The sequence below is a fragment of the Eublepharis macularius genome, chromosome 6, assembly GCF_028583425.1.
Source record: "Eublepharis macularius isolate TG4126 chromosome 6, MPM_Emac_v1.0, whole genome shotgun sequence".
Classification (NCBI taxonomy): Eukaryota; Metazoa; Chordata; class Lepidosauria; order Squamata; family Eublepharidae; genus Eublepharis; species Eublepharis macularius.
The window spans coordinates 114,642,711-114,668,674 of record NC_072795.1 but is presented as its reverse complement, the minus strand read 5'-3'; the positions used below and the strand labels follow the sequence as shown (position 1 = coordinate 114,668,674).

General features: G+C 41.5%; 1 protein-coding gene across 1 annotated transcript; it reads left to right on the top strand.

Annotated features, from left to right (window-relative positions):
• Positions 1 to 548: 548 nt before the first annotated feature.
• On the top strand, positions 549 to 22,022 carry VPS26A (VPS26 retromer complex component A). The gene is made up of 9 exons (XM_054983510.1): positions 549 to 633; positions 7,113 to 7,262; positions 9,772 to 9,847; positions 11,665 to 11,821; positions 12,618 to 12,782; positions 14,617 to 14,723; positions 16,107 to 16,175; positions 18,503 to 18,645; positions 21,464 to 22,022. Exons 1-9 carry the CDS (start codon positions 631 to 633, stop codon positions 21,575 to 21,577), a joined length of 984 nt encoding a protein of 327 aa, XP_054839485.1. The 5' UTR covers positions 549 to 630; the 3' UTR covers positions 21,578 to 22,022.
• Positions 22,023 to 25,964: the final 3,942 nt, after the last annotated feature.

Below are 25,964 nucleotides of genomic sequence, written 5' to 3'. Positions count from 1 at the left end.
GTCACTTGTCCTTTGGCTCTAAATCAACATGAGTCTCCCAACTAGATTTCCAAAGTACGAGCTTTCCAGAGTCAAAGCTCCCTTCTCAGATACTCCTCATATCTGGTGAAAGGAGCTTTGATCAGCAAAAACTCATACGTCATTATTGTTAAGGATCACATCTCCGTATACACCACTGCAGAACTGGTGCCAAAATAAGAAAGCAAACGTACAAAGAAGCGGCAGGTAGCCTGTAATCCGAGGCCCCGCTGATTTCCGGACATAATTCCGAGCAAAGACAGCTGGTATTAGGCTGCACGCCGTCAGATCACGCGTTCAACACGGGAGGAGAAGACAACGGGCAGCGGGACGAACCCGACGGCTTCCGGGTTCCCGTGTTTCCTCCCGCCGGGAAGAGGGCGCCCTCTAACGGCCTTCCCCTCGCAGCGCAACTCCCGCCCTGCGCGCCGCGCCGCACCGCTCCTCCGGCCTTTCCTTTCTCCCAACGCGAGAGGCCGGGGGAGGTGGTGGTGGTAGTCACGTGCCAGGGGCGTGGAGTGAGTGAAGTGAAGGCCTCTAAAATCACATGATAGGGGCGCGGGCAGGCGCTGGTACTGTTGCTTGGGGAGGGGGGCCGGAATCTGACCGACCATGGTGAGTGAGCGGCGGCGGCGGCCGGCTGTAGAGCGGGGTGAGGTGGGGAAAGCAGGACCGTTAATGCTTGCCGTCGCCTGGCGGTCCTCAGGCCCGAAGAGCCCGAGGGACGCCGCCTTTCCACTCCTTTCCTCGTTTCCCCCCCGTGAGTCAGGCCAGGCCTAGGGCAGGGGGGCTCTTGAGAGTGTGAGGGAGACCTTCGGTTCCTATGGCTACGGCCCTTCTCGGGCCCTTGATCCCGCCCCCTCCTCGCGCCGTTTTCCCCTGGCGCGCGAGGGGCTTCTCCCATTCACTCCCGCACGCGCCCCCTTAACCTTCCTCGGTGACGTTGCCCTTTTGAAGGGGCGGGGGTCGTGCCTCCGTCTGTGCGGCTCGTGCCTTGCCTGTCTCGCCCGGACGTGGCCCGTGGATTGAAGTCACGGTGTGTGTGTGGGAGGGGGGGGAGAGTGGGGATTCCAGGAGGCGGGACGTGCTCGTGTCACCTGGTCTGATCGTGGCTGCTCCGGGGTTGTCTTCCAAAGGCAGCCACGGGGTTCTCTACAGTGTGTATGAATTGGGGGCGGGGAGGCAGTCAGCACGTGTCCAGAGGCTCCCGGCTTCTTCGCAGTGCAAGGCTCGCCTTATTAAGAACTGTTCATTTTTTAAACGAATGATTTCATGACTGGACGGGCAGCTGCCTTTGTCGTGTCTGCAAGAAATATATTCTTGCTCTTTGACTCCCGGAGGCTGAATCACGTATTACTTGGCCTGGAGAGCCACACTTGGGTATCCGGGTTACAACGCGATATTTTGATCACAGAGAGTGCTAACAGGAACTCGTGAAAGTTTCCTAACTTTATAGATTGGTCCATTGAGTCATTCAGTGTGAGCTTTGTGAGTTATAGTACATTAGTGCTTCCCGTCTCTCTTGCTCTAAGTTTCTGGTATGAGCGGTTCCAGCCACTGTTAACATTCCGAGTCCACATTGAGTATACAAAAGGCTTTTGTTTCTGAAAGTGCTGTTTGAAGATGCCCTTTTAAACTTTCAGGCAACCAAGTCTTAATTTTTATAGTAGTAGAGATGATCAAATCAGTTTATTACTTCTACAGCGTACATAGTTCTCACATTGTGGAAAAAGTCCAGTATCCTCTAGAACAGATTGCTTCCAGAATTATGTTTATTAGAAGTTACTGTTTCTTGAAGGCTGCTTTGAGGAAGTATTAAAAAACAAGCTCGATACATGGCAAACAGAATTTCTGCAGATACTGCTTTTTCTAGTGCACAGTTTAGTAATATGCCATTCTGGCTTTTAAGATTTGCAGCTAGTCAACTTTGCTAACAATTTTGTGCAATTAATATATTTATCTGTCTTTGTCTTGTTCACTAGTCTCTTTTTTTTAATAATGGCCATATAGATACTCTTTTTTGACATTGTTTCTAATGTTTGTGGTCCTGGTCCTGTTGCATTGTTTGTTGAACGTATCATACCATTTGATTTGCATTGTCTTACACCATGTAATCTGCATTGAGTCTCAGTGAGAAAAGCTGGGTATAAATTAAGGAAATAAATAAAATAAGGCGCTTAACACCTGAGTATGGTTAAGATTCCTTAGGGTCAAGCAGTAGAGTCTGCACAATGGAGTTGATTTATTTTGATACAAGATTAGTTTAAAAGAACAATTTCAAAACTATATATAACTGCCACATACAATAAAAAGCTTTACATCTGCTGTCATGTTCAAACATTTCAAGATTTCAACACACACATCGCAGTAAGAATGTTTGTTGTTTTATGACTTAACCAGCTGCTTTTCTATTACACAGAATTTTGCTATATTACAAGTTGGTTCTTTCTAGAAGTCTGAAAGGAGGGAGGAAGTTATCAATTAAAAGTCACTTCTCTGCCTCAGGGCTTTATATTGAGCATTATAATATGTCGCAAGTATCTGTGAGGAGAAGGATTTCCTCAGACTTAATAAGCTTTAGAAGCCGCCCTGAGCCTGTCTGTGGGGAGGGTGGGGTATAAATCGAATTAAATAAATAAATAATCTTTGGTATATTTAGTGTCAAACTTTTATAAACATTGTTGAGTATCCTTACTATCCTTTTTTTAAAGAAAAGTAGAGCTTATGAACCTTAAACAGCTGCATAACCAAGCAGAAGTTCTGTAGGTGGAAACTTTCCTTTCTTGCAGATAAATGATGGTAAAAGCTCCCTCTGCTAAATTTCTGCTTGTCACTCAGGTGCTGATGGTTTCACTGACCTAATTCTTACTAGTTGAATTATTGTGAAGAGTAATGCATATAAGTTTTAGAATACATACCTGCATGTTCAATTTATTTACTACATAATTTTCTTGCCCTTCCTCCAAGAAGTTCAGAGCAGCATACATGATCCTCTACTACATTTTACCCTCACAACAACCCTGTAAAGTAGGTTAGATTGAGAGTGATTAGCCCAAACTCACTCAGCAACTTTTGTGGCAGAGTAGAGTATTAAACCTGATTCTCCCAGATCCTAGTCAGTCACTCTAGCCTTTATACCACAGTGGCTGGTGATCTCTGCAGAATTATTCAATGGGATGTTATGCATTTATTCAGCTGATGGTCATTTAGTGTCCAGTAATCATAATGGGATGTTATATCAAATACATCCATCTGTAAATCAATACTTAAGGACCACTTCATACTTTTTTTGCTTAAAGTGACAAATACATGTTTTACTATAGCAAAACCTGCCCTTCAGATAGTTGAAAATGCACAATTGTCATATGCACGCATTAGGAACAGTCCAACTCCCCTGCATATGAAGTCCATGTACGCAGAATACCAGGGCTCTGTTTTACTCCTTTCCTCCACAGTTCTCATGCACGCTCGCTGCTCAGCATGTGTACTTCATGTGCCTGTATTCAGTGGACATGCAGCCCTACGAAAGGACACGTAACATGCCTTGGAGCCATTTTGGATCAAGAAAATGGCATGGGGAGGTTGAAGCCCCCCCTCCCAAATCTTAATCCAGTGTGCTTGGAAATTTTATTTCCTGCAGGTGATGTTTGCTGCTGGAGAGTCTCAGACCCAACTCATGCCAAATGCCTTATCAAGTTAGAGCCTTAGTAGAACTGTAGTTTTACCAGCCTTCAGTCAGCTGTGATGTGTGAACACAGATGGTACAACAAACTGGTTTGTTGTCTGGTACTGAAGCAGGATTTCCAGTAAGAGTTTGTAGCTGGTGTGTTAATCACAGTTTATACTACAGGGCTTGATAAATGCCAGGCATTATGGTGCCTAGAAATTTCATTGGGGAGCCTAGTATTTTCAGCAGAGATTTTATTGTAGTGTTTCTGAGCAATTTTCAGTGGGTGTCCAGAGGATGGAATCCAGCCATTCTTTCCACTAGCACAAAAGGGAGGAGACGTTCCCTTTGGTTGGGATCATGGGACTTGCATGGACAAAAGCCGTGTGGAGTAGGGGGTGTAATAAGGGATTGGCCAGGACTGAGTAGAAAAGCTGGCTGGATCCAACACAAAGCTTATTCATCATTTGCATCAGAATGTTTTATAGTATGACATAAAAGTAAATGTAAGTGAAGTTCTTGTTTCCTCTTGTTTATTTGTAAACTTAGCTTTACATCATATAGTGGTGAAAGATAAAATCATTCTTTAACAAATTTTTTATGCTGCAGTATTCAATTAAATGTTCAAATGTTTTATACTGACTCTAATATTCAATTAAATGTTCAATATATTCAATTAAATGTTCAATCAAATGTCCAATATTAAATTAAATTAAATAGTCAATTTTTAAAACTAATGAACTTATGAGACATTAGGGAGAAGTTTTGCTAGGGCTAGAGCCTAGCTTCTTGTTGTGGTGATGACAGCCTCGGTTTCCACTATATTTATATACACTTTTGCTGTAGCTTCAAAAAATATTATGAGAAACTATAAAAAGGTTAGGATAAGGTTTTGTGGTAGCAACCATTTGAAAATGATAGCCAATCCCCCAGTTAAGATTTGCCGCTGAAGCCCTGCTCTCTGTGCCTTTGCCTTCAGAGGTAGGCAGGTGGTGATTAGAGACAGGGCATTTTCTGTGGTGGTGCCTTATCCTTGGAATGCCCTCCATCTTGATGCTTGCGTGGTGCTTACTTTATTTTCTTTTAGGTGCCTGGCTAAAACCCATCTTTCTAGGCTTTTAATTAGGGGTTTACCTTTCCAGCTTTTTGATAGTCTGCTCCGTTTCGTAGATCATTTATGCTGCTCGTGTCTAATGGCTTGTATTTTATACTGTGTTTTTTAAATGTAAGCTTCCTCAAGCAGTACTCTGAAGAGGTGGTGTAGAAACATTCTAAAAAATAAATAAATGTGGCCATTAATTTTTCAGCCTTTGGGTTTTGTACTTTAGTTTGGCTCCTAATTTTTTTGGATGGGCTTGTAGAGCAAAAGAAAAATCATTCATCAGGGCCTGTTGCACTAAATGAGACTTGTGATACTTGAGCCATAAATTATAATTTGTCGAGTGGACCATATCTGACTCTACTCTGGCCCCACTGCAATAAGGGGAGGTTGTCCTCCCTGTTGAGGGGTGGCAAGAAGCAGAAAAAGGGCTTGTTACTTGAATCTAACAAGAGTTTGCTGCAGTTTATGATACCTGAATGCAGATGTGGCGAAATGATTTTTTGTTTATGCATTTTTAAGCACTTATGTGAAATTGCTTGTAGCTATTTTCACAGCTAGGAAAACCTACGGTTTCTATGAGGAAGTATGACACAACAAAGAATGTGTATGTTAGGCTCAAAGGTATTGCAAATTCTTTTTAGGATTAAAAGTGCTTTAAAAAATTAAAGCATTGCTTTAATGCAGATCAGTAATTTCATAAAAATGTGAGGGGTTTAGCACTTCACAGTGCTTTGCCATTCAGCTTGAAATAGTCATTTGTTTACCTTTTAAAGGCAGCTTATTTTACTAGAACTCCTTTGAAGTCTGGACTTCCTTTTTGCATATTGTTTAGGTAGCTTAGTTTTTGTTAACATAGTAAGCATTAAAAAAAGCAGCTTACAATAATGGCTAAAACTGAGGAAGAATGTCATCCAGATCTTTTTAAAAATTCTCTGAGACAGGATGCAGGTGCTGTATTTCCATCTGTTTCTCTTTTCCACTCTCTTTCCATTCTTGTTTTGAGATAAAATTAAGCATTCTGCTGGCTACCATAGGCAGAATACTGTTATACAAGCAGATCAGTGAAGGAATGTTGTGGGAGGCACAGTGCCTGCATCCTGTTTTGGTATCAATAGAGGTCTTTAGATAAAGTTTTGACAACCTTGATGTCATCCTATTCTCTAACATTTTGCTGATCCCTATATGACAACCTTTAATTGCTATAAAAGAAGATAGCAGCTGTAAGTCCATGAGTCAAATTGGTTTCCCTGAGAGGGAGAATCGAATAATGTGTTGCCAAGTCTCAATGCCATAGATGTTGCTTATTCATGTTCTTTTCCCTGTAGAAAGAGAGGTATATATGGGCAGCATCTGTAGCAGTGAGACTGAACAACACTCTTCAAGTGGGGAGGGGAAGCATAGAGGCTTGCTCTGACGTTCCCCTCTTTGCTTGTTAAGTGGCTTCCAGGCAAAGCTGCTGACCAGAGCAGTATAATATTAATATATCTTGTATTTTTCCTCTACACTGATGCAAGAACTGCTTTAAATTATTGTAATATGGATCTGTTTTTATACTTAAGTTTCATTAAATCCCTTATTGCCATCTACCAGACAAGAATTTGTAACTTTCTAACCTTCAAAGAAGTCTCTCTGAAATAGAGCAAGATTGTATTTACTCTTATGTTCCGAATAACAACTATCTGCTGTGTTCTATTTTCTTCTCACATTCATGACTTCCTTATAACTAAAGTAGGAAGTGATGATTCCTCTGCATCCCTAAGGACAAACCATTCCACAATATTGGTCCTGTCACTGAAAATGCTCTTGTCTGAGCTGAGGATAAGTAACATGTATCAAGAAAGGACCTTGAGTTCAGCAAGAATTCAGGTATCCAAGGAGTGCAGTTGGTGCACAGGAGTTTATTGGGAGATGTGTTCTGTTAAGTACGAGGCCCCAGGACATGCAAGGCTTTAAAGGTAGAAACAGCGCACTGAATTGGTCATGAAAGTAAATAGGTAACTAGAAAAACTATTGGAATACAGAGGTTATATTTCAAATGGCCGGCTCTAGAAAATAGTCTGCTCGCTGAATTTTGTATCAGTTGAAGCTTTGTGGATATCAAGGACAGTCGCACATAAAGCATATTACAGTAGTCCAGCAAGGAGTTTACAGTGACATGGATCAGTGCGGCTAGCTCAGCAATCTACGAGGAAGGAGTTGTTGAAAGAAGGTGCCCCTAGCAACAGTATCAACCTGTTTTCTATCAATAAGATTGTTTACTAACATCTTAATGGCTACAATATTGTAAAAAAATGTTCGATTTTCTATATTTCCTTTTTATTACAGAGTTTTCTTGGAGGCTTGTTTGGTCCCATTTGTGAAATTGATGTTGTTCTTAATGACGCAGAATCACGAAAAACAGCTGAAATCAAAACAGAAGATGGTAAAATAGAAAAGCATTATCTCTTCTATGATGGAGAATCTGTTTCAGGAAAGGTGAATTCTCAGTTTTTTCTGTTTTTAAAAAATCTATATTTGAAAGAACATACAGAGCAGAAACTTTTGCTAATCAGGCCACTACTCCATCTCAGATTAACAGCTTCAGTTAATTTTTCTTTGCAGTCAAAGTGGGAGTTGATGTGTGTTCTAGTGAGCTCAGCTGATCTATGCATGGCTATCATCAGGGTTGAAAGAAAGTCATCTGCTGGGTCTTTCTTCCCAGAAGTATTTATTTGTTTAAAATATTTCTCTCCCCCACTTCTCATATCTTGTTCCAAGTGGCAAACAAAAGAGGATAACAAATACAAATATAATTTTTAATTATATTTAATTTATACTCCACCAATCTCCCAGTAGAGAACCAAAACAGCTTACTTGATTCTCTCCTCCATTTTTCTCTTACAGCAGTCCTGTGAGGTAGGTGTGATGGACAGGACTGGGTCCACTTCCGCCTCTCCTGAGAGACAGCCATTGGGAGTGGGCAGAACACTGGGCCAATCAGAGTTAGAGCCCATTGGAGGGGAAAGGGAGGCTCTTGGGAGCTGCTGACAGAGAAGGATTTTGATTCTGCTGGGGAAAGGTAGCAGAGAGGAGAGAGAGAGAGAGAGAGAGAGCTGATTACAAACCTGTTCTCATACTTTTGAAATATTCTGTTTGTTTTTTAGTTTAAAATCTGTTCATTCCTATGTTTCTTCTTGTAAATAAAGTTTATTTTTGGTTTTGTTTAACCCTGGCTGACTTGGAGTGGTTAGGTGATGGGAAATAAGACACACAGGCACACACACTCTGATCACAACCAGTGGGCCTAGTGAATTAACTGGAGGCAGCATATATTGAGGGAAAGTAACTTCAGAGTTCTCTTTCCCCCCAGTAGCCCTAGGCTATAGCTGGGTGATGGGAGGTACATATAGAGAACCAACTGCCTGTCTGCTGGAGCCTCAGGAAGAGGGGAGAGGGGGCCCTGTAAGGATTTGGGTCAGGGCTCTCTTTCTGTTTCAGAGGAGGGGACATGGGATAGATTCCCCAGCCTTTATTTGGAAGTCCCAAATCTGTGAAGGGATGTTTGGAGTGGATGGCAAAGGGTGTGAAAGGCTTTTGTGTGAGAGAAGGGGGTGGGGTCTACCCACACTGTCCTTAGTAGGCTAGGGTGAAAGTGTGTGTCTGGGTCAAGGTCACCTAGCAAACTTCCATGAATCAAACCCAGGGAATCAATCCTGGGTCACTCAGATCCTAGTCCATCACTCTATCCACTACACATACAGCTTAAAAGATTTAAGAAGTACTTGTCAGTAATATTATCTGCATAAAGGCCATTTCAGTTGTAAAAAAAAAAATCAGCAACCTAAAACTCTGAGTGAAAAGAGATAGTTGCACCTGTTGCTCAGAAGACAGTAAAGTCTGTGCCAACTAAGTTTTAAGGGGGAGAGCATTCAGTACTTGGGGCCTTTATCAGTGGTGATGCCTGTCCCTAGACACTGGTGTGTATATTTTTTTTTGCATAGACATTTGCTGCAGTGAGAAGCAAAGCCTGCATCGGCAAGTGCCTTCTCCTGGTGCTTTGTTGGCTTCAGCTGTGTTTAAGTAATGACACTTAACTAATCATCTGACCTGTTGAATCAGATTAAGGTCTTCACTGTACTGCTAAACCTGTATTTGGTGAACTCTGGAATACTTTTAATAAAAAGTGTCACTGAGATCTGAAATGACATTTGGGAAAAAGAATGAAGCGATTCAAAAATCACAGAACTACTTAACTTTGCTAGAAAGCTCAAGTAGTTTGTGTTTAAGTCATGTTTAGAGTGTGTTGTTTCCACAACAGCTCAAGGCTGTTTAAAGATAGCGTCAGTTGCAGACAAACAGAAAAATCCCTGGGCAGTCTAGCCCATACAGTTAAGTTTCAGGTATGTTCAAGCAATTCTTGTGTGGCGTGTTGCTGCCTCATTTTCTTCTATCTCTGGAATATTCCATGAATGCATTAGGTATTGGTGGCAGGACACACACACTTCTGACACATAGAAAAGAACACCGGAGCATCTGTGTCTATATTGGACATTCTAGATCAGAATATCTGTATTCTTATATCCCACTGTTCCTCAATATCTGTTTGAAAAGCTACATGGATGTGGAAGAAATTGGCATATTTGCCTCACCCCTGCACTCCAAAACATTTTTGTCTCTTGCCTTCCTGTTTTCTTTCACTTTATTAACTTATCCATCTTCTGTGCCAAAAAGCTGTTTCATTACATTCTCTTTCCACATTCATCACTTTCTTAGGACTTTTCTAACCTTGTAAAGGATTGCATTAGGAGTAATAGAAACGAGTGCTGATGACAACCAACAAAATCACAGGTTTTTAAAGTGAAACTTCTTAAAAGTTGGAACCAAATCTTGTCTAGTCATTGGATGGGCAAGGGCTGTAGTCTCTATTTAGTTTTTATTCTGAAGATGTATGTGTGCCTGTGCTAAATGAAAAAAAAAAGTTCAATCAGAGTCTTGGGTTTTGCAGGTGAACATAGTCTTTAAACATCATGGAAAGAGGCTAGAGCACCAAGGAATTAGAATTGAATTCGTAGGACAAATTGGTGAGTTTTAGAATTGCTGTTGTGCATGAATAGTTGCATAGTTTTGTAAACGGGTTCTGCTCATTCATACTCCAGGCTGGTTGAAGAACTAGTATTTCAAACACATCTGATCTGAAGTAAGTAATGCTTGGGGTGGGGTACTATTGTCATTTTTGCTTTACTTTTAAACTAATGCTGTTTGCTTATTTTAAAGAATATCAGCAGGATATATTCCTGTTGGGAGTCCTTGGCCCCAAAGATGCCTACCTGGCCTCGACCAGGGCCAGGGCCTTTTCATTCCTGTCACCCACTGGGGGAACTCTCTGTCGGTGGAAACCAGGGCCTAGCAGGATTTATTATCTTTCTGCTGGGCCTGTAAAACAGATGTCATATGGTTGAGGTTGGAGGCTGGGTGGGCTCCTTTTCATTGCTGGTCTCCTGTTGAGTGGAGAATGTAGCCCCCTCCTCCCAACTGTCTGCCAACCCACCAACTGGGCATACCATCACCCATAACATAGGGTGTATTAGATTGGGTTCGGCATATGGGTTGCTGTTAAAAGTTGCTGCCTCTTGCACTTATTTTTACAATTAATCTTTTAATATAATTAATATAATTAATGGATTTTAAATGTGATTTTGATTGTTGTTACCCACTCTGAGCCCACTTGCGGGGAGAGTGGATTATAAATTCAGTAAAATAAAAATAAAAATATGTACACATTTATATTAAGAATGTGATCGAGGGTACGGAGTGGTTCTTTTGGTGCAGCAAGTAAAAGTGAGACCATTGATTGAAGTAGCTTCTTGGTACTTTTTCTTCCTTTATAAAACTTGTATATATACTGTTTATCTGCAGAAGTTAGTGAGACAAAAAATCTCTTATTTCTAGTCTGATTATGTTATGGGAAATTCATATTATCTATATTCTGCCTGTGATAGATCTCCTTTGTATTTTTTTAAATACATAAAGACCTCTTGTATTAGTCAAGCTGGGTTTGTCAGCAACTTGGTGGTTGTACAGCTGAATAATGAACAAAACCATTTTATTATCTAACTAAATGGAGAACCAACCAAAATATCTCAAACTATTAAGCAAGCTTTTAGATTCCCCAGAATTCTTCATCAGGCAGGAAAACAAAAGTTGAGTGGAGGAGAGAGATGTTGGGCATGATGAAAAGTCTTCTTTTAGCAGATTGCTACTTTTCAGATGCAGCCTAGGATGACACTGTGAATAGTTTCCTTTGCAGAATTACACCCTTCAAAGACCATTGACTTAATTGATCTTAGAAGGGTGTATCTCTGCTTACACTGTTAGTATGGGTGAAGAAGCAGTGTCTCTCACACTTAGAAAAATATAAAATCAGATTCCTCTGAAGCACTAATGAGAATGCACAACTCCTCTTGAGGTAGATAACACAAGCACAGCAAAATGTAGGTTAAATGTCTTGTAATAGTATTGAATTTCAACTTAAGGTACCTAAATTAATATCCAGTTTTGCTAATATAAAGACTTGCTATATTTTTCATTATTTTTGCTCTCTACATTGACGGAGCCCATGGTACTCTGATTACCAAGGGACTGCTTCATAGCTTGCTTCCCCCTCCCTTTCTTTTTGTTTAACAGCTGGTCTGAAGAAGAATTCTGGGGAACTTCAAAGTTTGCTTGCTAGACTGTAATATTTGTGGTAATCTTAAATTATTGTGCTACTAGGACATTTGGATTAATGCATAAGGTAACGTTGTACAATCTCATATAACAACTTAGATTTCAAGCTATTCAAAGAGTGTTGTGTGCTCCAAGAAAATGTAATCTTTTTTTGCTCGTCTTTATTTTTTAGAACTTTTCAATGACAAGAGCAATACTCATGAGTTTGTAAACCTAGTGAAAGAGCTGGCCTTACCTGGTGAATTAACACAAAGCAGAAGTTATGACTTTGAATTTATGCAGGTTGAGAAGCCATATGAATCCTACATTGGTGCCAATGTCAGATTGAGGTACGGACTCTAAAGTACAATTTTTTTTCTCGCCAGTCACAGTTACAATGGTCTTTATCCGTAGAGCACTATTGTTATAGATATAGTAAAACAATTATTCAAATAGTTGTTGTGGGTTTTCCGGGCTGTATTGCCGTGGTCTTGGCATTGTAGTTCCTGACGTTTCCCAACAGCTGTGGCTGGCATCTTCAGAGGTGTAGCACCAAAAGACAGACCTGCCAACATCTTTTCCACACTGTGACACTGATTGATCTCTGTCTTTTGGTGCTACACCTCTGAAGATGCCAGCCACAGCTTCTGGCGAAACATCAGGAACTACAATGCCAAGACCACGGCAATACAGCCCGGAAAACCCACAACAACTATCGTTCTCCGGCCGTGAAAGCCTTCGACAATACAATTACTCAAATAAACGTTCTTTTTGCTTTGATTTGTTCTAAAAAAAATTTCTGGCTCTCAGAACATATTGTGAATCAAATGCTGTAGAGCTGTAGCATTGTGCAACGAATTTCATAGGGAAAGCTAGCAAACTGAGCCTTATTCTGTATCAAGAAACTCAAATCATGTGCTTAGAATAAATTCGGCAGATAGATTAGTGTTTCACTTATCTTTTATCTTAATTATAATTACTTTGTTTGGATTTTTGAGGACAAAGGAAGTGTAGAAGTTTAATTTTATGATATGCTCATCTAGTGTTTAATTTGCTAGAGATCACCATCTCGGAGAGAGCTAATCCTGTATATATGTAAAGTATTTCATGTGTACAATCTCTGCTAATATCCCTCTCTTTTTAAAGGTATTTCCTTAAAGTGACAATAGTAAGAAGATTGACAGACTTGATAAAAGAGTATGATCTTATTGTACACCAGCTTGCAACATATCCAGATGTTAACAACTCTATCAAAATGGAAGTGGGCATTGAAGACTGTCTTCATATAGAATTTGAATACAACAAATCCAAGTATGTGTGTTTCTGAATTAGCCCAAGACATAATCTTGCAAAAGCCAACCAGGATAGCTCTTCTGTAAAACAAAGGGAGAGAGCACACAGCAGTGGGTAGTAACTGATTGCTAATGACATGGTCACGAACAAAAAAAACAAACTATGGGGTTCGTGGTTCGTGGGTTTTCACGAACCACAAACTCCCACAAACTGGTGCAAGTTCACAAACCAGTTTGTGGTTTGTGGAGTCTAAATGCCCCTTTCCAGCTGCTTAGCAGCAGGGAAAGGGGAATTTAATCATTTAAAGGGCCCTTTCCTGTCGCTTGCAAGGGGCAGGTCCCTTTAAACTATCAGCTAGCGGGGGGGGGGAATCTCCCCATGTTGTCTGCCAGCTGATAGTTTAAAGGGACCTGCCACTTGCAAGCGGCAGGGCCCTTTAAATGGCCCAAACCCCAGCCCCACACTTACCTTGCTGCTGGGGTGGTGGAGGCCGTGGCCCAGCCGCCCTGCAGGCCCACAACCACCTCCTGTGAGGGGTGGGAAGGCTGTTTTTGGCCTCTTCTGCTGCTGCGCGGGCCCGCAAAGCAGCGGAGGCAGAAAAAGGCCTTCCTGCCCATCAAATGGTCACCTCCATTTTCGGCCCCCTCCACTGCCTTGCGGGCTCGCACAACAGCCGAAAACAACCTCCTATGCCGCCCTGCGGGCCTGCGCAGCAGTGGTGTGCAGCAGCGGAGGAGGCTGAAAACGGCCTCCCCGCCCCTCAGATAGCAGCCACAGGCCCGCAGGGTGGCAAAGGAGGCCAAAAACAGCCTTCACGCTCTTCAAATGGCCGCTGTGGCAGCCATTTGAGGAGTGGGAAGGCCGTTTTTGGCCGCCTTCGCCGCTCTGCAGGCCCATGCAACAGCGGAAGAGGCCAAAAACAGCCTTTCTGCCCCTCGCAGGAGGAGGCTGTGGGCCCGCAGGGTGGCTCCACCACCCCAGCAGCAGGGTAAGTGTGGGGGTGGGGGTTGGGGCTGGGGTTTGGGCCGTTTAAAGGGTCCTGCCTCTTGCAAGCAGCAGGTCCCTTTAAACTATCAGCTGGCAGGCAGTGAGAGAGGGATCCCCCCTTGCCGCCTGCCAGCTGATAGTTTAAAGGCCCTGTCGCTTGCAAGGGGCAGGAAAAGTTTAAATGGCCATTTCCCCAGGGAACCAAATGAACCAAACGAACCAGTAGATAGTTCGTGGAAACAAGCTTCCACGAACCACTGGTTCATGAACCACGAACTGCCTTGGTTCGTGCGGTGCTTTGGTTCATATTTAGGTTCGTGCCCTTCTCTAAAGACTTGCATATGGGGTATTCAGGTCACACTTGCCCTCCGTGTTTGTTCAGTGTAGAGGCTTTATGCCTTTTAATACCCCTACTTGTGATGGGTCTCTAGTTTCCTACTTGTCCAAAATGGCTCTCCTGCTAATATGGGTCTGTTTGCATCAGCTAGCTAAGTAACAGAGTCTCTACTCATCTGATAGTGATAGCATGTGGAGCCTTGCTTTTCACTACAGTATTTAAGACCACTTGCAAAGTAGCATTTCACTGCTAGCATTTTTAGCATATTTGAAAATGGGTTTAATGTAACTCTTTGAAAGATACTGTTCAATTGAAGAATCAAACTGGTTTGTAGCTGCAAGTGTCCAGGCGAGGATAATTCTTACTGTGTTTTTTCAGTAAAATAAGCCAGTTTAGTAGAGAGAACTTTCTTTTTGTTTTTTTTTTGGGCGGTAACAATACAAATGCGTACCATATATTTCTGTAAATAGTTAAAATGGTCAAACAAATTACAGATTTCTACAAGCCTCCTTCCTTTGTCTCCTTAAGGTATCACTTAAAGGATGTGATTGTTGGAAAAATTTACTTCCTCTTAGTAAGAATAAAAATTCAGCATATGGAATTACAGTTGATTAAAAAGGAGATCACTGGAATTGGTAAGAACAAGAAGACAAAAACATGTCTATTTTGAAGAATATTTTGATGTTGAAACACTTTGGGGTTTAGCTTTGGTAATGGATTTAATTTTTAATTGGTGTCACAGAATCTTGAGACATGTCCATGTAAAGTTTATCTACTTAATTTTAAAATTGTAAAGAAGTTATCTGAAATTATAATAGTACTGTATGTCAGTAATTTAAGTAATGACCAGTACTAATTTGCAGATAACTAATTTCTTGAAAGTGTCTAGTGAATCAGTGCCAGAAGCATGCTACTGTAAAATTACATGGGTCTAAAGATGAGTAAACATTTTGAGAGTACAGGAAACGGCAGAAGAACATTTTGTACCCTCTGCATTTTGAAACATAACAATCTTAGAGTTAATATAGCATGGAGGTGCCGAGTGGCAGAGTAATGATTTGTGAAAACAGTGTAAATAAAAGGTACCATGATCGGATCAAAGATAGGTGGGTGCCCTTGTTTGCTTTAGGAAGACAGTGTATAAAGTTTCCTGTCATATTGTTTAGCTCTTTTTACTGCTTTAACATGGTTCAAACTGCTCCTGAAGCTTTGCTGTGAAGTGTACAAATATTTTGTTCAGTGCTTACTTTGTAAACTGCTCTGAGTGGGCATTAAGTTGTCCTGAAGGGCGGTATATAAACAGAATGTTGTTGTTGTTGTTGTTGTTACCTGTTAGAAGAAAATACTGTTTTTCTGATTGTGTGTGTGTGTGTGTGTGTGTGTGTGTGTGTGTGTGTGTGTGTAATGATGAGCTGTTACACATGACAGTTCTTTCCTTTAGAAGCCCCATTGTTTCTGCAGTTGCCAGTGGAGTGCAGCAGCAATAAGGGCTTCCAGATGGCAAGCTTCCCCACGGTGACAATTCTCACAAACATTGGGGAGCTTTTTCAAGGATTTTTTAAAACTAAACATTGACTGTGATATGCTATTAATGTGGTTGTTCAATATGTCAATTTCCAATTTTTAAAAAATGCTTCCCTCAGTATATGGGGGAGGAGAATGGCTCCCATGTGGGTGGGGCCTCAAAATATGGACTTTTTTGCCCACTCAGCTGCTGTTCAGGCTTTGCTGTGATATTTCCCAAAACTTTATTGCTGAGCTAGTTTAAAAAGGACTGGGGAAAAGCTGGGAGGTACACGAATGAACCATAGTGTTATGGGAAAGCAGAAAAAAACCCTGCTTCCCAATAGCATCAGACCCAGGGCAAATAACCCACATGGAACAGTGGTCTTGCTGAGATAAAACTGCTGTGGGCCTCTGGCTTATTGAAATCAGTAGCTAAATTAAAGTCTAGAGGGAATATTGAAAAATAAGTTCTAATTACTTGAACATAAACAGCCTAATAACTCTTTAACCAGGACCCAGTACCACAACAGACACGGAGACCATCGCAAAGTATGAAATAATGGATGGTGCACCAGTTAAAGGTAAGTTGGTCCCTGTTACCATTGATGGGAAGTGCTTCTGTGCTTAAATCCAAGCTCTCTCTCTGAGTTTTTATGTTTATGTTCATCAAAAACATTCTATTATGGAAGCTGAAAGTGGTATAGATAAGAAACCAAAAGCTCTAAACATACGAGTCTCTTAAATGAATAAGAGCAAGATTGGAGTCCAGTAGCAGCTTAAAAGACCAACCAGATTTCCAAAGTATGAGCTTTCAAGAGTCAAAGCTCCCTTTGTCAGACACAAGGAATGGAAAAAGGAGGGAGTCTTTATAATCCAGGCAGAGAGTGGGAGGGGTATTGTAAATTAGAGTATCAGAAAGCTAGCTACAATACATGTTGTAGTTAACTTGACAGAGCATGGATGTGAAGTGCAGAAAATTAGCATTTGTTTTGCAAAAAAAAAAAATCCTATGTCCCCATTCAACCTTGGGGGATCCATTGTTCCAAATTCACAAATAAACTCAATTTTAGAAATCTTGTTTTGTAATTTTCCTTTGAATTTTTTCTACTTGAGAACTCCTGCTCTTAAGTCAGTGATGGAATATCCTGAGAGATTAAAAGGAACATTTGAAAATGGACATTCCAGGACATTCCATTGTTGACTTAAGAGTAGAAGTTCTCAAGCAGAGAAGGAAAATTACAGTGTGAAATTACTAAAATAGCAATTTGTGAATTTGGAACAATGGATCCTTCAGGGTTGAATCAGAACATAGGATTTTTATTACATTACAGCTGCTAATTTTCTGCACTTTGCAGCCACGCTGTATCAAGCTAACCACAACATGTATTGTGGTTAGCTTCCTGACACCCTCATTTACCTCCCACCCTCTGCCTGGATTATAAAGACTCCTTCCTTTTTCCATTCCTCATCTTTGACAAAAGGTGCTTTGACTCTTGAAAGCTCATACTATGGATATCTAGTTGGCCTTTAAGGTGCTATTGGACTGGGATCTTGCTCTTCGACCACAGACCAAAATGTCTATCCACCTGAAACTAAATGAATAAGAGCTTCCTAGTTCAGGAGTTCTGTCCGCTTTCTCTTCACTTCATTCCTTTTTAACATGTTGGTGCTCTGTTTTTCCTATTGTGCTCATTCCTCCATTAGTTCTCTCTATGTATAGCCTTAAAATTCATGTAAGGAAGCAGGGAAAAGTGATCAAAGGCACTAGTCTCCATAGTTTTGGAATGCCATGCACTAATCTTAGTACATGGAAATAGCAGTAGGCCCCAAACTGGTTTGATGGTTTCACAAGTCACTTACATTTGACCATCCTCACAGAAATCCCTTCTGTGGCAACTTCCAACTTGCATAATAAATTCCAGTAAGGAAAAGGTAAAGTCAGGCACAAAGGCTATACTTGGAATACTATCAGTGTGTCTTTTGGTAATACTCGTTGGTTAACTAAACGCAGTTCCCAGTTTCACGTGTCAGACAAGAAGCAGGTATCTGTTTACTACTCTAGGGCTGAGACATGCGGTGATAATGAGCTGTGGAGTAAATCTGTATATATTAGCTCAAGTATTGTAGAGTAATTTAGTCGTGGAAAAACGTCTCTCCTTTAGCGAGGCATTCCAAGAATATAGGAAGATGTTGGCTTTCATAAGATATGTAACTTTTGGGTGATGAATCCATTCTGACTTTTGTTTCTTTAGAGTACTTACATAACAACCACAAGGAAAATATGCTGTTTTCCCCCATAAAATGAACAGTGCCACGTAGTTTTTTATTCTAGTGAATTTCTGATTAAATGTAAAACTTACTAGGTAATACTGCACAATACTTGGTTAGCTAGGGGTTGGAATTCAACAGATGATTGAGCCCACACCATTGCTTTCTAGCTTGTACTCTTTTTTTTTTTTAAGAACATGAAATTTACCAGACCTCTTCAGCTGAGTTGACTATGTCCCATAGATGTGTGAGGGACAGCAATCTAAGAGATGCCCATGGACTCTCTTGCAGGCACCCATACATTTTGTGGTTTAAAAACCTTCCAGTGTGTCTCTAAATTGTCACAACGTTTGGTGAGAATGGGTTGAAGAGTAGCTCCTTTCTCCCCCACCTCTGTTCCCTATTGTTGTTTTGCCAAGGACACACAGTTCTTTTAAAACTTCAGAGCATTTAATGATTTCTTTGAAGCCGGTTTTGAAAAGGAACGGCAAAACCTCTGGGAGTGCATACAAATCACCAGCACACCATTTAGCTGATATGACTCAAAGCTATTTAATGTCCGAAAGCTACTAAATTACCAAATTTTACACTTGTTAAAAGTTCCAATCAACAAAAATAATCATGATTTATTTTCTTTAAGGTGAATCTATTCCCATAAGACTCTTCTTAGCAGGATATGATCCAACTCCTACAATGAGGGATGTAAACAAAAAGTTTTCAGTAAGATACTTCTTGAATCTAGTGCTAGTAGATGAAGAGGACAGACGGTACTTCAAGCAACAGGTACAATGCTGAGCAAATGTGTTTTCCAGTGAAGTGGATTTCTTATGAGTTGCCTTTCTGTTGAACATATTCAAGTCACCTTAAAGTGCAATTCTGTGCAGAGTTACTGAAATATAAACTTGTTGATTTCAAAAGGCTTAAACTGGAATAACCCTGCATAGAACTGTTCTGAAACCAACAACCAGTAAACTCATAATTTTTTTATGTATTTAATTAAAACACCGAACAGTAAAATACAGTCCACTAAACTAGCAATAAAGTTTACTTAGAAATGGTTTAAAGAGAAGTAGGGGGTGGAATTGGGAGCTTGACACACATTCCAAGGTAAAGCCAAAAGATAGACAAGATTGCATGCACAGAATTAATTCGTGGTTGTTCTCCGAATAGTTACATGTGTGCTCTTTAGAATAAAGCTGTTTCTCTTTTGTGAATAAAAAAATGATTAATGGATCTTATTTCTTAATTTCCTTTGAACTGATAAAAAGGGGAGGCAAGAGGAAACAAGCCAACTGAATAACCAATATGAAGAACCAGCTGGGGGGAGGGACTTGATTTGGGGTACTAGAAATCTATCTTGCTTGTATCTGATCCAGTATGCTAATTAAAGTGACACCCCCCCCCCCCCCCGTACATTTCTCAGAACATTTTGGAACAAGTCAGGCTGTATGGATCTGAAACATATGATTGCCTTTGAAAAACGTCAGAGTGTTTTATACAAGAGCCCTATGTTAGGGAACTAGAAGTACAAGGGTAGTGGGCTGAATCCAAACTTGTCTTCCAGCTGCAGAAGGGGTGAGACTTTTTGCTGACTCCTGTTTCAGTACTGGCCTCATTTTCATTATTTTGGGTGCCTTGCTGTAGATCCTCTCCCCTGAGAAGCAGCATTTTGGGTAGTACAGTGAACTGTAGCTGGAAGGGGGAGGTAGGAAAGATCCTTACGGTCCTCTGGATATACTCCACCAGGTGGCTTATGTTTAAGAACAATTTTTACTACTATTTTGCTATTGTTTAGGTGCTACGGCTTTAATACTAAGTTACAAGCCATATTATGCACATGGAAAAGGCTGGTAAAATGTTTTAAATGGTGGTGGAGTAGCTGCAGGCTGTCTTGGAAGATGCATTGGTCCTGGAACCATGCCTATCTGGCTTCCACCCAGGCCATGGGACTGAGACAGTGTTGGTCACCCTCGCAGACGATCTCTGTAGACATCTGGATTGAGGCGGGTCGGCGCTGCTGGTGTTACCGGATCTTTCGGCAGCATTCGACACGGTTGACTATGAATTGTTGACCCACTGCCTTGCCGATGTGGGGATACAAGGGACTGCATTAAAGTGGCTTGTCTCTTTTCTCCACGGTTGGGGACAGGGTGGCACTAGGGGAGAGGGTGTCTGCACACCAACCATTGGTATGCGGCGTCCCCCAGAGGGCGATTCTCTCCCCATTGTTGTTCAATCTGTATATGCGCCCCCTTGCCCAGCTGGCATGGAGTTCTGGACTGGGTTGCCACCAGTACACTGATGACACCCGGTTGTATCTGTTCTTGGATGGATGGCCTGGCTCGGCTCCAGAAGCCCTGATTAGAGCTTTGGATGCTGTGTCTGGTTGGGTGAAGCAGAGCAGACTGAAGTTAAATCCCATGAAGACAGAGGTCCTGTACTTAGGTCATGGGACGTTGGAGGGGGGGGGGGATCCAGCTTCCAGCCTTCGATAGCGCACCACTTGTGTCCATTTCACCAGTCAGAAGTCTTGGCGTGATGCTGGGCTCCTCTTTATCAATGGAGGACCAGGTTGCAGCAGTTGCCCGATCTGCTTTTTTCTATCTTCGGCAGGCTAGGCAGCTTGTTCCCTATCTCTTAACCCGCCTGTGACCTGGAAACAGTGATCCATGCAACGGTCATCTCCAGATTGGATTACCGTATCTTGCTCTATGCAGGGCTTCCCTTGAGTCTGACCTGGAAATTACAGCGGGTCCAGAACGCTGCTGCCCGTGTCTTGATGGGTGTGCCTTTCAGGACACATGTAACTCCAGTTCTGCAGCAGCTACACTGGCTTCCCATGGAGTTCCGGATCAGGTTCAAGGTTTTGGTATTAACCCATAAAGCCCTAAACGGACTGAGACCAGCATACCTGAGGGACCGTCTCTTCCCATATACTTCCCGGAGGGGCTGAGATCAGCCGGTAAGCACCTACTGGTGGTCCCTGGCCCCAAGGAGGCTCGATTGGCCTCAGCCAGGGCCTTTTCTATCCTGGCCCCGACCTGGTGGAACTCTGTCTTAGGACACCTGGGCCCACCAAGATCTTGTCTCCTTCAGGCGGGCCTGTAAGACAGAGATGTTCTGCCAGGCATATGGTTGAGGCCATCAGGGTTTCCACCAAATGAGCTTCTCTCTCGGTCTCCTCTATGTCTGTAGGGGGTATTGACCATCTACCCCCCATATATGAGCGACCAGGCATGGTTAAACCGCACCTCCACCTCTGACAGATGTTATATGGTTTTTATACAGTGAGCAGGTGTTTTATTAGAAAGCTATGTTAATTTATTGTGATTTTATCTTGTATATTTTATCTTCTGTTGTAACCCACCCTGAGCCCACTTGCGGGGAAGGCAGGATAGAAATATTATAATTATAATTATAATTAATTTTATTATAATAATAATTATATATTTAATAATAATAATAATAATAATAATAATAATAATCCCTGAATAAATTTTATCCAACATTGAATTCTAATTCAGTTTTATCATTGCTGCTTCTCTCTACAGCAGGTCACTGTCAAGATACTAAAATGTGTATTTTTCCATCTTTTAATAAGGAGATAATTCTTTGGAGAAAAGCTCCCGAGAAACTGCGGAAACAGCGAACCAACTTTCACCAGCGATTTGAAAGTCCAGAACCACAAGCAACTGCCGAGCAGCCTGAAATGTGAACTAGGTGTAGGGGATGAAAGAACTGTTAATAGATTAGCAGGTTAAAAGGTGGTAACAGCCTGTAGGGAAGAAGGCCAAAATTCTCATTACAACAGTCTTCCTTCATCCTTCAGTGCTGCATTTCCCACACTACTAAAACATTCTTCAAGCGAACATTCAGATGTGTACATACATTTAAAATGAGTGCTTTCTCAAACACTGGAACTTTCTTAAGCTATTTTATACTGCACATTTTATTTTTGCCTGGTGTGATGCACTCAGATACGCATAAAGCTTAAAAGAAATCTAGTTATTTGTTTCCATGCATGTAGGCTGGTGTATTTAAGTCTTGCTTATCATTGATGCTAGACTAAAGCATTTCTTCTTCCTATACCACATTTCATCTTCAGTGTCTGTCACTTGTATCCTTTGAAACCAATAAAAATACGGTGATCTAAAATGTCAGTTACAGGATTTATAATGGAATTTTGTCCTAAAACTATTCTGTTGCTCCCCTCCCTTCTTTCCCCAGTAAGTACCTAACGTATACACAACATTATGTGTTTGCTCAGATAATTTTAAGACCATACTGTTTTCAGGCTTCCTATCTTTCTGAATAACCTGTTAGGCAAACTTACTTCATATCTCAAAATTTTGTAAAAAGCGTTTCTGCTCTTCTGATTTGTTTCTTAGCACTTCCATCTTAATAATGCTGCGGTCTGGCTCAAATTCCCCTGAAGATTTATTAGCCTACAGGATAAATGTAGATTGCATACTTTCACATGGAGGGTAAAATACGTGAGAATGTTTTAATGTAGCTTTTACTGATTAAAGTACTGAAATCCAGGTCACATGCTCTCCTTGCACTCAAACCCATACAGATTCATCTTATTTTCCTTTAAATAGCTTCAAATGAGGGAAGTGTGTGTGTTTTCCTGAACATTTCTTCTCTACCCTTCTGTAATGAAAGCAAAACAGATCTTATAGAATCCTAAGTGTGCATTAGACGTCTGTGTAGTGAAATATCCAGTCATTCAACACATTAGTTTTCACATGTTTCTACATGGATTGGATGCCTTGGATTGGATGCTGTTAGTAAGCAGTTTTCCCCCCCTGCTTTCCCATGGCATCGAGGTATATTTGTGCACTTCTTCAGTTTTCCCCAGCTTTTCTCCAATCGTTTCTAGTTCTTTGCTGTTAAGTTTTGGGAAAGATTGCAGCAAAGCTTGGATGGCTGCTGTATATGGCTGGGAAAGTTCAGATTTTCCCAGTCCCGCTCACAAGGCAGCCTTTCCCCCGGCAGCAGCTGCTCCTACTTACTGCCATCAGGGCTTTTCTTTTAAACCAGCAATTGAATAGTTATCAATATACCACTATATTAGGTTCCCTCTATTATAACCTTAATTTTTTTTAGAAAAGGCTCTTGTTCTTGCAGTCTTATAAGGAAAAGGCATATTTGCAAGGAAACTAGAAACTTTTTTTTTTAACTGGTAATTCAGAGAATCTGAACCATCTATTGGTATATCAATACAGTGCTGTTCAGTTGCTGATTACAAAAAAGCCTGCCACCAGGGAAACTTGCTGTGTTGCTACTGCGCTGTATTAGCAGCAATGGGGAAACTGCACAAGCCTGCCTCATGTGGAATCACCTTCCTCTCTCCACAGTTAAGCATGTAGTCTTATTTCAGAAACACGTCGTGTGTGTTGGGCACCACATGGAACCTGCTGAATGGAAAGCCTCTCACGGTTGTAGTTCACTTGGCCTATATACCAAGAATGTTTCTAAACTTCAGTGCAAGTATTATTGGTTACCTTACTTTATGAGTAAGCAAAATTACTCTACACTTCTGTAAGAACTGTTTGATTACTATGGCACTTTGATAAAAGCAGTCAGATACTGCTAGCTAGGATAGTTCTCTTAATATGGCTGCCTGCGACTGAGAGAACTTAACTCCCTCATGTAAGTGCCTGTTCAGAATTTCAGAAGAAAAGCCAAATATTTTCATGGACACTTGCATGTTGCAATCTGGAAACTATTCTAAGAAATTTTGAAAATTGATTGTATTTAACCAGCCTCAACTTGTGCAACTGTGTATAATAGACATAATGAACTGCTATTTGAATTATTAAAAATAGCTGTATTCTCACTAAAACATCTGAATTGTCTTTACTTAATGTGCCAAAATGAATGTCAGTTATATTTAATGTTGCATTCTGTTACTAGATGCCTTTAAGGCATTCTTGGATGTGTCTATCATTTAGGGAGCAATTGTAAGCAGGTCTACTCATAAGCAAGTCCTATTATATTTAGTGCGGCTTACTCCCAGAAAAGTCATCTCAGGATTGCACTGATGTATTATTTATTATTATTGTCATTTATAGTCCACCTTTCTCACTGAGACTCAAGGCGGATTACATAGTGTGAGATTAGTACAATCAATATCAAGGACATTTCCACAAATTTACAAAGAATCCAATTTAGCAAGAATCCAATACAGAATTGAAGAAATGCTGAAATAGAATACAAGCAATTCTAGGACTAACATTAGACAACATATAACTACCCAGTAGGATCATACTTGAAGTACAGATAGCAGCACATATTTAAAGCAACAGATAGGATGTAAAGCGACATAATGGTGAAATCTATGGTCCCTAACTCATTAGTGAAGCATCTGAAACCCCCTCTCTACAACAGAGCCCTCCTATCTTAGTAAAAAGCCTTTTTGAATATTTTGGTTTTGCATTTGCAGAGAGACAGGAGGCTGGGGGCTCTCCTGACCCCAGGAAGGCTGTTTCACAGGGTAGGGGCTACCATACAGAATGCCTGTGTATGGGCAGCTGTTGATTTCACCCACGTGCAGGGTGGCACCTGCAGGAGACCCTGTCCAGATGAGTTAAGCTGATCTAGAGGAACATTGTGAGGGTTTAGCTTCACTAGAGAACTTTTTGGTGCAAGTGTCCTACAATTCTCAATGGGTGCCAAATGTAATCAAAGTCTTACTGGGATTAGGTACATTTCATATATTGCCCTTCATTTGACTGCTTGCTTAAAAGTAGACTTGTTAAATTGGTCCATTTGATATATATATATGCATATAAGTTGGTGAAAATAAATCTTGAGAAAACAATTCTTGAAGTAGTGCTGTATCTTGATATATTAGCCCCGATCCAATGTATTTTGGAATGGTTTCTTCTATTCACTTCAAATGTAGGAATTCCTTTGTGCATATCAGCTTCCTCTAGTGACTTCTATTAAAGCACATACCAAACAACTGTGTTGGAGCAAGCAAACTATTTGCAACGTCAATGCTTTTATATGCATCTAGCAAACATATTGCCTTAAAAGATAGGGATACTGTAAATAAATCAGTATGAAACCTGATGTGTCATCTTTTGGTCTCCAATCTATTTTGACTTAAACTTGAGGGAGCGACGTGATCAAAGTTTTAATTCAAAACAAAGTTTTATTTTACTTTTTGTACAGCTTCAAAAGGGATTTTCTTGAATTTTGGGTTAACTTTAAACTTTGAAATGTGCTTTTAAAAGTATTTCTATCACATATTTACTAGTTTGTGTGGTCAATTTTGGTGATATTTGCCAACGTGTAATTTATTTTACCTCATTTATACCCTGCCTTTCTTCCCAACGTGTACATAAATCTCTATTTTATTCTCACCAGAACTCTGTTGAGGTAGATTAGTTGACTAGCCCAAGGTCAGTCACCCATGGAGTTTCCATGGCAGAGTGGGGGTTTGACCCTGAGGCTTCCAGATCCTAGTCTGATGCTTTAACCAGTACACCACTCTGACTCTAAATAGGAACTCGTAAACATGAAGGTTTTTACTGTAAGGTTTGCGGTGGGCTGAGGGCAGCTGACGACGGTCCAATATGACCAAGCGCACCCAGGTTATGGGAAGCGCGTGGCTATGCGAAAGACTCATGCGGTTGCTGCGCGTGACACTAGACCACCGCTCGCGCCCTGCTTTTACTTAACAGGACGGGCTGTATTTGACCCTCTCAGAAGAGCGTGAAGCCAGGACAGACCAGGTGCGAGGGAAACGCTGCGTCGGGTAAGCGAAACGCGGGCCACGCTTGTACACACGTCACGCGAAGAAGCCTGCGACCTCGGGGTTTAGCGACGCGCCACACACGAGCGTGGCTGGCCGTCCCGCTGCCTGAGGATAGTGAAGGGCGAAGAGTATCGGCGCTTGTCGCTGCTTGGACTGAGAGTGGGGCGGGGGGAGCGTTGTGCTGCTGTAGGCGGGCCCCTTCAGTCCGGCTACGACTGCGCCATCATCTGCATTGGGGGGACTGTTTCACCCCGCGCATTCAGGCACTTGAGGAGCCAGTGCTGGGGACCTGGGTCGCCCAGCGATGACGCAAGCGCAGCGTGCCGACCAGCGG

Excerpts from the sequence above, each read along its gene's own strand:
- VPS26A (XM_054983510.1), top strand. Across the intron at positions 7,263-9,771 it reads GAGAATCTGTTTCAGGAAAG|GTGAACATAGTCTTTAAACA; the intron begins GTGAATTCTCAG and ends TGGGTTTTGCAG. Across the intron at positions 14,724-16,106 it reads AAAGGAGATCACTGGAATTG|GACCCAGTACCACAACAGAC; the intron begins GTAAGAACAAGA and ends CTCTTTAACCAG.